Source organism: Solanum lycopersicum, chromosome 5, assembly GCF_036512215.1.
Source record: "Solanum lycopersicum chromosome 5, SLM_r2.1".
Classification (NCBI taxonomy): domain Eukaryota; kingdom Viridiplantae; phylum Streptophyta; class Magnoliopsida; order Solanales; family Solanaceae; genus Solanum; species Solanum lycopersicum.
Genome location: NC_090804.1, coordinates 804,293 through 819,077, shown reverse-complemented (window position 1 = coordinate 819,077; position 14,785 = coordinate 804,293). Strand labels below are relative to the sequence as shown.

The following is a 14,785-nucleotide window of genomic DNA, read 5'->3' as shown; positions in this document are numbered from 1 at the left end:
TCTGTTTGTTGAGCTAAAAAAGGGAACAAAATCTTTTCTGTTGCGCTTAAAATGGAAAAGACATGTAAAATTAATTATTCAATCCATAAATTACTCAATTAATTTATTTTCACTGATAATCAGTCTCTACCAAAGAAAAACAGCTTCAAAAAATTCAAATTTCAAATGTCTTCTTCCAAATTGTTAAAAATCTTTTATATTTCGATTCAAAATCATTGAAAAATTGAGTAGATACATTATGAATATCTCTATTTTATTGAGAGATTCAAGAATCTGAGAAAGAGAGATGAGTTGAATCAAACATTGTAGCTTGGAGATTGATGAGTCGAGAAAAATATGAAGATTCGATACATTACAGAGACGAGTGTTATTTTGTCCCTATACAATTGTCTAACGACACTATCAAAATATTTTTAGGTTCAAAATTCTACTCTGTGTTCATTGAAAATCCGTTCAATTTTGTGATCAATTTGAGTTTTGATTTTTTTGGGGGATATTTTTGCAGATTGATTTGGTCAGAAGTTATTATGATGTTCGTAATAATGTGGATCTAGTTTGTCCATGGAATATTTTCGTGGAGTATTTTGGAACATGGTAGATAATTAGCTGCTAGTGAAGAATTTATAGTCATGCTATGGATGTTGTTAAGTGGGTTACTTTTTATCTACTCAAAGCTCATTCTGAACCTTCTTCATCACGGGAGATGTTGTGTAGTTGATTTTTGATTGATCTCGAGATGTCGTTTAATCGATTTTTTGTGAATAGTTGTATCATTGGTTATTGTAATGTATTCGGTTATTAATTTTAGATTGACACAATTGTGTTATTAAGTATCAAATACCATTTTAGTTGCCAAAAGAACGAATATTTAGTTGTAATTTGTATTAATGTATCACTGTCATTAATATATATCAAATACGTTTGATACACAATTCGCCATTAATATGTATCTATATTGGTTGTCAATCTTAAACTTTTACTTCTTCCGGAGGTAGTAGAAAGTTACATCAATGAGTTGCATAATGAACTATCAAAATTAAAATATAAGGGTTAAAAAGATAAATATCATAATTTAATACATAATAAAGCAGTCAACATTGTCAATGTTATGTATCATATATCTATTATTGAAACTGATACATTGTGCTCTAATTATAGAACATTGTGATTTGTGTATCAAGATTATTATTGAACAATATACATAGCCTTCTAAATTGGATAAGACTGAACAAACATGAAAAATTGTAGATACATAACATACAACTGATTTGGTACTGTATATATAGCCTTTAAAACTTGAATAGGATTGAAGATACATTGTAGAATACGACACATATATATATGATAGACTCGGTAATGTTTATGTCTCAATTACATTTATATTGAGTAGGATAATTATACACAATAACGATATCAGAAAGTTGTAAATGAAATGGCTAAAAAAATATTTAAACGATAATTCAAGCACTAGAGAATTTTTTTGATGAAGAAATAGTTCTATCTCTTTAGGGACAAGTAATTATTAAACTAGAGAGAGGATAAATTTGAAATTCAAAAATTGGAGTGATGAAGATAATTGCTAATCTGTGGGAGTGATTTCAGGCGTGAAAATAGGAACAAAAATCTTTGGGTTAGAGAGTTGTAAGTTATGTATCTAGAAAAGGAGAGAAGGAAAGGAAAATAGGGATTTTTGTAATATTTTGAAATGGTAGAAAATTTTAGAAAATATGGAAACAAAAATTGTGTAGTTAAGTAATTTTTCCATAACTTATTTATGATAATAATTCAAATAAAATTACTATTCAATTTCGATTTTCTTATTAAATTAGACCAAGACCACCCTATTTTTGAAGCTGTTTTTCTTTGGTAGAGACTGATTATCAGTGAAAATAAATTAATTGAGTAATTTATGGATTGAATAGTTAATTTTACGTGTCTTTTCCATTTTAAGCGCAACAGAGAAGATTTTGTTCCCTTTTTTAGCTCAACAAACAGATTTTTCTTGTATCAGAATTAATGTATCCGGAAGGTGAGTTATGTATCAGAAAAGTAGAAATTTTAAGGGATTATTGTAATTAGAATAAAATTAGGGATAAAATGTAATTTGTTCCTAATATTATGTGATTTATGTAAGTTATACAAAAAAATAATTGATACCCAATATTAAATAAATACTAATTATGTTTTGGGCAAAATCTTGTTAAAATGAACTTCATGCAGAAAATATTAAAATTCAGTCATTTTATATATGAACTTGTTGCAAAAATATTTAAAATTGTACCATATATATGTCTAATCTTTATGCAAAATGACCAAAATTTAACTATATAACTGCAACAAAAATAACTTTTAGCAGCAATAAATATTGACAGTAATAAAGAATGTTAAAGTCTTTACCTACATTAGTTAAATACTGCCATTAGAACCAATATCGCTAAAAACTTTTGGTACCCATACAAAGAATGTTAATTGCCGCTAAAAATACATTACATAAATTTGATTTCTATTTTCCTCTATCTCCGGCTAGAAAAGAATGTATGCGTCAAACTTTGATGTCTCACTGGTTTAGATACGACGAGATAATCATCAAAGTTCGGGAGCGCCCAAATCAGCTATATATTTGACACGGGTTTGCCGTAATGCTAAAACTATGTGGTGATAGGTGATCTTTTCTCATATGTGTCAATGTTTCGTTGGATAGAGTTATACTATACATGTGTAGATGAGAGGTAACATATAGTCCATGAAATTAGTCGAGGTGTATACAAAGTGGTTGTTACTGACTTCTCTTTCTATTCATACAAAAACTACAAACACATGTACAACATTCATTATTTGTTCTTTTTTTCCTGTATACAAAACATCATACATTGTAAACCATTCCTACCTCTAAAGTAGAAGCATGGGGTACACTTAAAGTGTATGTAGGTGGTCTACTGTTCCTTCTCAGAAAGTCATAACCAAAATTTATAGCTATTTTCTTAAATAAGCTAGATCCTTGTTTGGCTCTAACATAGGAATGTCCCAATATGTAAGCTATACCTGCTTCCCTTGCTTCCATCAGTTCCCTCAACTCTTCTTGTGCACCTCTATCAATCTTGGGAGATTCTGGTATAACAAACCTCACCCTTTTCTTTGGCTTTGTTACGCGTGGAGATAGTATTTCTTTTCGTTCTGATGTTCCAACTAGTTCAGCACTAACATCTTCGTCCTCATGGAGTTGAACACCTGATAGATGAGTTGATGGGGTTCCAACGACAGTCAGGTCTTCAAAATCCTTTCTGAGATCTTCACCGTTAACATTCAATCCCATCTTTCCTGTTCTTATGAACTCAGCTATGCTACAGACAAGATCATTCTCAAATTCTGAGTCATCTTTATGAGCATCGCGGTAACCATACCTGACAATGCATCTGTAGATGCGATACTCTCTGGGACCAATGTGTCCAACGAGGAAACGCTCCTCGTGTTTAACATGAGGAACTGGGACAGATTTGACACAGAGGAAGACTAGGACCTGGTGGAATGCTGGAAGATTGGTAACAAAGTGTGAGAAGATTGCTGGGATTCCGGATACGAGCTCAGTGTGTATGAGGCCAATGCCACGAACTCTTACAATGCCTAGGCTGGGACCAAGACCGAGTAGCCACTCAACAGAAACCTTGTTTTGGACATCAAATTCGTACTTCTTTAAAGAGCCATAATGCCAAATGCACATTACTATCATGAAAGCAAAGGCCATCACAATAGGCACCCATGCTCCTTCCAAAAATTTAATCAGAGAAGCTGAGAAATACAAGGCCTCAATCGTCCCAAAGAATATCACAAAGCAAAGTGCAAGGAGGACACTCTTGCGCCAGCACAAAACAATCACCAATGACATCAAACAAGTCGTAACCAGCATGACAGTTATGACTGCCAAACCTGATACAAAGCAAAAAATGGGGATGTGGATTAGAAATGAATATCATTTAGCATTAAACATGAAAATTGGTCTACCACGGAGGAGGGAACAGATTCAATAAGTAATTTTGTTTTAGGACAGAACCAATCACAAAGAACATTATGACAGTTAACTTTATCAGTCAATTGATAGATTGATTATTTGGTGAAATCCAATAAAGGCACTTTAAGTTTAACACTCCATCCAGGAAGGTAAATGATTTCGAAAAATCAAATCTCCAGTTTCCCTTAATTCATATCATTACATCCATACCTGAAGCATTGCCCATCCTTTTGGTGTCTCTAAAGCCAATAGTAACAGCCAAGCATAGTAGCATTAAGGTCCAATTGATCTCTGGAATATAGATCTGTCCATGTATTTTTGATGACGTATTCACTATTTTGACTCTAGGAAAGCAACCCAGAGAGGAGCATTGTTTAATAATTGAAAAGGTTCCAGTGATTATGGCTTGGCTCCCTACCACAGCTGCAAGTATAGCAATCACTAGAACAGGCAACCGTAATATCTCTGAAACAACAAATTTGAGATGACCTTCATCAGCTGAATTTTCTTACTACCATTATGTTTCCCCCGTAAAAGCAACTAGGAATATACATACCTGGTACTGAAACATAAAAGCCAATACCATAGCTTTCACTTTCAATAATATGATGCTGTGAAAGATAAGCAGCTTGTCCCATATATGCGAGTATCAGTGATGGATAAACCATGAAGGTAAAAGCAATCTGCAATAGGGAAAATAGTCTCTTTATACATCTAACTCTGGTACAGATACACAACTTGACTATACGTAAACAATCAACTGGATTCAGCTTTTCTCTTTTTCTATAGAAAAAAAGAGAACCTTTAAAGAGATGTACCTTGAAACTATTCTTACTGACCATTAATTCATCGCATTATAATCACATCAGTAACATTAGCTCTCTGGAAAGAGGATTACTGTCAACAGTTGCATGCATATATGCTTGTATGGTATAACCGTCTCATTTAAAAGCTTCAATACTAGAGAGGGTTCATTGTTAATATTTATTTTAGGTCTTCAGAACATCCTTGTATGCGTGAGCCTATTACTATTTCTTAGGCCAGACATGTGAAAATACTTTTTGAGAAGTTGTGGTGAGACTTTCGAAATCAGAAACTCTTCAGGATGGATGTGTGACCATTAAACCTATTCAAGTATACAGAACAGGAAATAACATGAAAAATGAATATATACCTGTATTGATAACTGGGAAAAATGTCCTAGATCAGCAAACATTGCTTCTGAACCTGAAAGATATAGTTGTACATTTGATGATCATCGTACCAAAAGAACAGTAGTAGATAACTATTTTGGTTGAGGAAAATAATCAGAAAGCAATTGATAACTATATTTTACCTGTTATGCACAGGAGGATCCCTCCCAAGGACATCCAGCCTCCTCTTTGAGTTTTTTTCAGGAATTTATACATGTAATATGGAGACAGCGCTCGATACACATGACGGTCCCACGTTATTATATTATATACACCAATAGCACTGATACACATAAGCCATGTTATCACAACAGGTGCAAACAAAAATCCAACCCTGTGGGTGCCATAATGCTGAAGGGCAAACAAGGCTATCAGTATGACACAAGTAAGTGGAACTTCTACATCTGCAAATGACATATTTTAGAAAGATAGCATGTCATTTTGAGCATAGGGATCAAGAATTAAATAGTATTTTGAATGAACTACACAAATTTGAATAAAATAAAGAAATGGAAGCTAGAATATATCACTCAAATAGACATGTTCAAAAGGTCCTCACAATAAAATGTTAGACCCTTCTTATTCTAATGTCTTATGTTGCCTGTTTTCCTTTGTGTAAATGATTTCCCAACTTTGTTTTGTACATGTTATATTAAAGAGTCTCCAAATGGTAGGAAGAGAATTCTAGATGTTCTTTCATGATTAAGCAGGCTGAAAACCTATCGAGCTAGACATTTTAAGCTACAAAGATAATGAAACAATGTGAATAATCACTTTTGGCAAGATATTGGAACACTACCCGGGGGGTATTATGTTCCTTGTATCTCTCAAGGTCTGAGGATATTTCTCACTATACTTTGTCAGCATCAACGATTGTACCTAACTTATGAAAAAGATCTAGTTTCTCCTAAATTTATTGGCTGTCATTTGGAATCACAAAATCATTTATGTGGACTTGTGTTTGGAGAATATACAGAACAATAAAAGTAATAAACTAAAACCAAATACTTCTTGGCTAATAACTTTGCATTTACATCTATGGTTACATGTTTCAACTTTTATCGTTGATGTTGGATTAGGGGGAGTCATGCCTTCGAATCTTATTTGACTGGCTCCAGTCAGATGGAATTGGTAATCTATAGACACGTTAATTAGCATATGATAAGATCACGACGGGTTTCAAGAAGTTCGAAATCCATTTCTCATGAATTCAAAATGTGCACCATGGAAATAGTACTAGTGCTTTATAATCTTTAACTTCAAATTCTGTCGTTTTGAAAAAGGTCCAAAAACCACTTAATAAAGAGTACACAGACATTTTTATTTCTCTTATTTACCAGATTATCTGAAATTGTTTAAATTTGAACTTGAAGGTTCATCAAGTTTCCCCTTGGTGAAAAGCTATAGCGTAAAAAAGGCACAATCACTGTTAACCGTATAATTTTCTTCAAGGTTAAGCAGCTTAAGAAAAAACATATAGCATAATGGTCTCATAGAAAAAGATTAGATAATACTTACATTTGTGATGTTCTTTTCCAATAGCAAGTTCAATGCCAGATACTGCTGAGAAAACTGCACAAAAGTCCACAAAAAGTGAATGATGTCAGAAACTAACACACACCACAAATTTCAAACTTTTGGTCAACCAATCAACCATGTGATAATCCCAAGTCAGTTGAAGCCGGTTATATGAATCATCTATACCATTCCGTTCTATTCAGGTCCACTAAGGCAATATTTACATGTCTATCAGGGCATGATTCTCTAAATCCAACACTTATTCCTCCAAGGCTAAGTAGTTTAATCCTAAGTAGTCGAGAGCTATTTTGCCAAGTTTTGTAGAGAGAGTTGTCTCATGCCTCCAGGTAAAGATAAAACGAGAGTCAATTGCAAGGGTGAACTGCCACCATGAACCAAGTATCCGGAAGGTTGAGGATCGAGTTTCCTTTTCATTTCCAAGGGGTAGCTGGCAAAAATTATATGTCGAAAAGTGTAGGAACTAGAAAAAATAGTGCACTAGCAATAACAACATAGCCAGTCTAATCCAAAAGTGGGGTCTGCGGAGGCTGGCGTGTATGCAGTCTTATCCCTACTTTGTTAAGGTAGATAGGCTATTTCCGACAAACCACGGCTCAAGTAAAGAATATCAAAAGATAAGTCTGTAAAGAAAATTCCTTTCGTGGAAAAAAAACCATGTTGAAAACAAGAACAGTTAGCAACAACAAATAAATACAATAACTGAAGCAGGGGAACTAACATGTAATACTAAAATCGAAGAAAGCACAACAGCAATAAATGCAATAATATTTATGTCATCAATGCAATCACTTGGGATTTAATCTTTGGAGTTCGAATCGAGGCTTCGGAGCAGAATTGACTATTGTCATACCTGAAAGAGCAGGTGTAAGGATGCCATCTCCAATAACCATACAAGCTCCAATTAAAGCCAATACAAGAAGAAATCTCTGCAAAACTCTATGTCTCTCCAAAGTTGATTTAAGTGTGGCCCCAAAAGTAGTTGGAGCAGGACTAATAATATTATCTTTCTTATAACTTGATAAGTCTTCATCTGCTAACTGACAACTAGGCAATGAATTAACCTTAGCATGTCTACAAAGTAGTGAATACAAAGCAAAGGTTCCACCTTCACCATTGTCATCAGCTTTAAGCACAATGAACACATACTTCAAAAGAGGAACTAAAGTCAATGTCCAAAACACAAATGATAAAACCCCATAAATTTCTTCATTACTCTCTGAGTGTGTAATGTCTTCAGCAAAAGTACTCTTATACACATACAAAGGTGATGTACTCAAATCCCCATAAACAACTCCTAAACTCTGATAAGCCAATGTCAAGATTGTCTTCCATGATTCTTTCTGCAAACCCCACAATAAATTATCAAAACTGTGATCTTAAATTTCTAAAACATTAACTAAAAAACTAAACTTTTTAACACTTTACCTTAACACGATTCTGATTAACCCCTGTTTCCAGATCCATAGCAGGTGCTTTTTAAAACCATAAAGATACAATTTTTAATGAAATTTCAAGAATTTCAACCAATACCCATTAATCTTTACCTCAACACAAGAGCAAAACTCTCAAGACAATACAAGAAACAACACAACTACAAAGATTATTGGGAAATCAAGATTCATATAATGGAGAAAATGACAGTGGTAGCTGTAGTAGGAAGACAGTTGAGGGGGGTGGGGTGGGTGGAGGGGGGTTGGGGTGGATTACAATATGCTAAAATGCAGTTGAACAGCTCTTTGCCACAGAGATATTGCTCTAAGCAAATGACAGAGAAAGGTAAGAAAAAACTGGAATCTGAGCATAAGAGTAAGAGAATATTTTGGTCATCAACACTACAAATTTAGGAAGTTATTTTTTTTTTTAAAAAAAAACATATTATTTATTTATATAATTTTTATTTATTTTTTTGATTTGTGAGATAAATGAAAGGAAGAAAAGAAAGTTAAAAGATATTATCATTTTCAATTGGCCCAAGAGGAGAGTTGGAACTTGGAGATTTATGAGAGAGTTGGGGCTTATGATAGCTTGCATACTCTCCTCTCGTTTCGTATTTTCGAAATTTAAAAATGAAATAATATTTTAAAAAAATTTAATTTGAAATAAATTGTAAATGTGTAGATTTGTAACGTAGTTTATCAAGAAAAAAAAGTTTGATATTAAATTATTACTTTTTTCGATCTAAAATAAGAGTTGTTCCAAAATATAAAATGATAATTTACCAAATTAGAAAGGTGTTAATTCCTATTTCTAAATTTTTCATTGACATATTTCTAATCAATTATAATTATAGAAAGTTAATGATAATTATGTCTACCTAAGAAGGAAAAGAAAACCTAATTTTCTTTTTTCTAATTTTTTCCCATTGATATATTTCTAATCAATATAGAAAGTTAATGATAGTTATGTCTATCTAAAAGGGAAAAAAAATCATAATTAAGGATATTATATATGGTTAAAACTCCCCTTAATTTTTGGGAGTAATTAAGGGTTTGTTTGAAAATTATAATCTAATAATATAACTACACCAAATTCTAAATCTCTCATCAAAATTGAAAATTGTAATTATTCCTTCCCAATTATATTCAATGTCTATCCAATAAAATAATAACATTATTTTAGACATAAAATTACATCTAATTATATTTAAATTCAATTCTCATGTGGCTCTCTAAACAAGCCCCAAATGAATTCTCCATATGACTAAACCTAAAACATCAATTATTTTAGACATGAGAGAGTGTTAAATATAAAAATATATAGTTTTTTTAAAAAAATAGGGATAAATAAAATAATGTTACATAAATTAAAATAAAAGAATGTATCATATTTCCAATACTCATAGCCCATAAAAGCTTAGCAGTGATCCAACAATGTTACTATATATATATATATATATATATATATATATATATATATATATATATATATATTTGCTCTATATGGAGTATTTAACAAACAAATATTGTTAAAATATATAATGATATATAAAAAAAACCTTAAATTGAGAAGAGATTGAAAATCGATTGATGTTTATACTATGTATTCCACCATTTTTTAATTATTCTCAAAAAGTATAATTGATCCGGATCGTTTATTATGTTAAACATATTAAGATATGTAATTACTGTTAGGATCAAATCTACACACACTTGATGAATGAAGAACTTTCGAGAGAAAGAGATGATAGATCTAGAGAGAGAATGAGAGAAACCAATATTTCGTGGTAATACCCCGTCCGCATAAACATTAATATATGATAGTACATCAAATATTAATCAGACTCCAATAACTTAACAATTACATTTAATTATTCTATTCTTTACAAAAAAAAAATTAACTAAACACTTAATTCAAGCAATCATTAATCATTTAATAGAAAAGTATACCGTGCATATTATTATATTAATTATGATTTGAAAATCTATATTTATTTATGTAAAACAATAAAGAATAATATTTTAAAAAATTAGTAATTTTTATTTATTTATTGAAATGGACAAATTAAAAAAAATATGAAGGGATACAACATGACTTTCTAAATATAAACCTATCTATTCATTGAGTGAATCTTAGTGATTAATGGTATATAACTTTCTTTTTCATTCTTGAATTAAATGTTTGGTTTGAACTTATTCATCAAAACCTACTTAAAATTCACTACAAAAGACGTGTAGTTCTAATCTTTTATATTACTTGAAGTATTGGAAACTAAAACTTAATAATATAATATTTAAAACGTGGAAATGAAAAATAAGATATCAATTGTAACTTCACTTAAGTAACTAATAAATACGAAAAATATTTTTAGATGACATAATTATACGCTTTAATATGATATCGATTTATGTTATATCGAGTACGATTCTAAATTTTAAATATCACTACCACAGTTTAAAATAAAAATGGTACGCAATCTCCTTCCTAATTATATATTAAACTATGAAGAATTGGTTATACAATCTAATAATAACATTAATTATTTCCATGAAGTTTCTTTTAGAGAATAATAAAATTACATCACTAATCTATGAAAATGGACTCCATGATATATATATTATGCTATAAGAAATCACACCACGACAACCTTTTAATAGTGGTTTTTACATTATTTTTTATTTTCAAAACTATATGGTACTTACTAGGGACGTTCATATTTATTTTTTAAAGTTTATTAAATATTCTATTTTTCTTCTGACAAAAAAAAAGTAAGACTAGAGAATAAATTAAATTAAAATAATCTTGTGATTAGTGACAAATGACAATCTACCGACCACATATTATGTCTACAACTGTATTTTTGGTCTTTAAAATATGTGTTATTATTTAAAAATAGACATATGATGGGATAATTATGATTTACTCTAAATATTAATTCGTTCGACTAGTTTATAAAATATATTTACGAAATATATAGATGATACATATTTCATATATTAATACATATAGATTACTTATAATATATATGTTATATATATTTTCGTTAAATTGATTTAAATGATATATATCTGTAACTTTTCTTGATTAAATATCATATCTCGATCATAAAACATAATGGAAGAGCCTAATGAATGACCTAAGTTTAGATAATTAATAATTGAATATTCTAAATTTACTGTGGATCTTCAAGATTCATGATCTCAACATTACAAAAATAATAATACTATAATAAATAACTTGCATTATTGTTCATGGTCTTCACTATGTTCTATCCCCACGCTTGATTTTTTTTTAATTAATAAAATATAATAATAGGAATGTTTCTAGAAAAAACATTTAATTTTTTTTTTTTTGGCCATTTCTTTATCTTCTAAGACTAAACAAATTTTACCAATTCTTTTTTTCCAAAAAATGTTGATAATATTTATAATCACATTATATAAAAATTTATTTTATATCTAACTAAAATCTCCAAAAGTTGTAGGATTTCAACACCCCACAACTAATCTTGTGGGATACTTAACATTATTCCAAAACAACTTTTTTCCTATAATTATTGTTCAACAAAATATGGAAAAATGACTAATTTTTTAAGAAACAAAATTAAACAAGTTGATTGGGTAGATAAGAAGTTGAATTGGCATGAAGTTGACCAAACAAACAAGAAAAGTCTTATCATAAACACACACACACACGAGTCTTTGACTATACATTTATAATAATAATAATAAGAAATAAGATATGCTCTATATGTATGTTTTACCTAACTAGCTACTATACAATTTTATTTTATTTTGGTCTCCATCATGCAAAACAAAACTTCAGACCTATGATACTCCGTCCGTTTCAAAAAGAATGATTCTTTTCTTTTTTCGACAACAGTTAAAATTTTAACTTTCCACGTGACATGTTTGAGGGCACAAGATTAAAGGGCATTTGGTACATTTGATATAACTTTAATTTAGGACCACAATATTAAAAAGTCTTCTTTCTTTTATTAAACTCTGTTTCAAGTCAAACTAGGATGAAACGGAGGGAGTACTAAGAGTAGTCCGTTTTTATTTAGGTGAGATAAAGATATAATCTGTTGTTAATGAGTGATGAGATCCTAACTTACAGATAGCATAAAGATAATTTTATTTATATTTTAAAATATTTGTTCCTTAAAAGAGTAATTCCATCTCAATCGATAGGTCTAATTAATTTATTTTTCTCTTTTGTTGTATATGAATTTTGATGAATAGACACTAAGAAAGAAAATAAATAATACGACACGATGTCATTAAAGCAAATTAACTTAGATAGCTGTCAATGAAGTTGACATGAAAAATCTAAATAATTAAAAGATACCAAAAATCAAATCACATAATTTGTACATTAATCAAATTATAACTTTTGGAATAATTATTCAAAATGTAAAAAACTTGTTTACGTAATTATTTTTAAGTAAAATAGTGATATTTTTATATTAATTCACAAAGTTATGTCCAAATAAATCTAACATTAAATTAATGTCAAAATGTGATATTTTATACCCAAAATATTGAGAAAAATATTTTTGGGTCAAAGGAAGTCCTTTTACCCTTACAAAAATGAGGGGGGTGGGTGGTTATTTTCCATCATTTATCCTTTTTATGGCAAATTCTTTTATATAAATTTATTTTTTTAAAGAAAAACTCCCAAAATGGAATTTTATGGAAAAAGCAAAGAAAAAGAAATCTGGGATATATATAAAAAGAAAAAGTGAAAAAGATGAGTGAATTTGACAAAAGTACCCACTTACTTGAACCCAAACGTGCCACATCAGCTGAGTTTTGGTACGGTATTTAAAATTTTGGTTCGATAATTTTAATTTTAATTCTTAGAAATAATATATCACCATCACATTGAATTAGTTCGATATATTTATGATATAATGAATCAATAATCATAATAATTTATTCGACTTTAATATACATATATTTTTATCATAGAGAATTATGATTTCGAATTTCGAAGAAATGTTAACACCTAACACGTATAGAAATACTCAAAAGAAGTACAATCAATTTGATTTTTAATGAATTACAAAAAAAAAATATATTTTAATCAAAATAAATCAGTCAAAATTTCAACGTCATTGATTAGTGTTATAATAATACATAAATGAATTATAGATCTCTAAATACTTCTGATATTCAATATTTTAATACTTCAATGTTCACTTATAAATATCGAATACAAAAAAAAAATTAAAAACACATACAAATAACATCATATTAAAATTGCAATATAATATTTTGATACCAACCGTATCATGTTCATCCTTAACAAACATAGATACAATGAGGAGTATGGATTCTAAGTTCCAATCACTTTTTATAAAGAAAATATCGAGTTATAACTTTTTTAAAAATATCATTTGATATTTAGTAATTAAATCTAAATTCATATTGAAAAGTTCAAAAATAAAAAATAAGCGTTCTTTGATAAATACAACTTTATATGTATAATACTATATCGTACTATAGCTAGGTAATAAGTAAATACTTTACTCTATTGTAATTTTAATATTTATCACGTCAAATCTTATTATATTTCCACTATAGCCTTTATAATACGTGCAATGACTACTCTAGAAATGTTACACTACTTTTCATGGAGTTGTTGTATAATTATGTGCATTGCTTATCACTCCATTAATTCTTCCAAAAAAAGGTGTTTAATTATGACCATACATTTTTTACAAAACGTGATTTGTGCTCTTTAACTTTATGTCAAAAACTCAATTATGATGCAATCTTTTTTTTTCTATAATAAATAAAGCAAATAGGGATAGTGATTAAAATTGGACATCAACATTAGAAAATATAACTATATTCTCCATTTGATTTGATCTAAAAGAAGTCCTCACTGTACTAGTAGAAAATATGAAATTAGTTTCGAAATTTATAGGTAATTTTTATATTATTAAAAATTTCTTAGCTAAATAATTATTTTTTTAATAATTTATAGCTGAATGAGATTAGTACGAAGCTTTTGTTATTTAGCTATGATATTTTGCATGTCGCTAAGTTATAACTTATTTAATAGTATTGTTACTCGTAAATACTAATATGCCTTAATTTTAAAAAGGCAAAACGGCATAATTATCGCTAACTTTTTTTTTACTCGAAATTTTATATTATGATTGAAGATCAAATAAATTGGGTTTTCCTATTAAAAGAAACTCATATTAAGAGGTATATGCCCCCAAATAAAAGCGATATTATATTCATAATTCAAATACAAAATCTCTCAATAAAAATGATAAAATACTTACCACTTCATTCAAAATTCTTATTGGTTGGTTAGAGGTGAAACTTACCCGCTTTTAATATATACACAAAATACATGTGTGTCATGTGTTTAAATTTATGTTTATTTTACTTAATCTTAATTGATTAATATGTGTACGTTTTACTTTATTAATTATATAACCATAATTATTGTATTGAATTAGTGTATACACTAGGCGTGAATGTGTGAGTGAGTTAGTTACTTAATTACGATCTCTAATAAGAATTACTTTGAAATCACAAATTAGAAGTGAAATTCTATTATTTTAAAAGAATTTAAAATAATATTTATT

The 14,785-nt window shown here is 29.3% G+C and overlaps 1 protein-coding gene across 1 annotated transcript; it reads right to left on the bottom strand.

The window, feature by feature from the left end:
• Nucleotides 1-2,761: 2,761 nt before the first annotated feature.
• LOC101255394 (potassium transporter 6-like) lies at nt 2,762-8,778 on the bottom strand. Its single transcript, XM_004238631.4, has 8 exons — nt 8,164-8,778; nt 7,589-8,078; nt 6,718-6,771; nt 5,343-5,603; nt 5,181-5,233; nt 4,563-4,689; nt 4,217-4,471; nt 2,762-3,924 (listed from the first exon to the last, which is right to left on the bottom strand). The coding sequence occupies exons 1-8, from the start codon at nt 8,200-8,202 to the stop codon at nt 2,864-2,866; spliced, it is 2,340 nt and encodes a 779-aa protein (XP_004238679.1). The 5' UTR covers nt 8,203-8,778; the 3' UTR covers nt 2,762-2,863.
• Nucleotides 8,779-14,785: the final 6,007 nt, after the last annotated feature.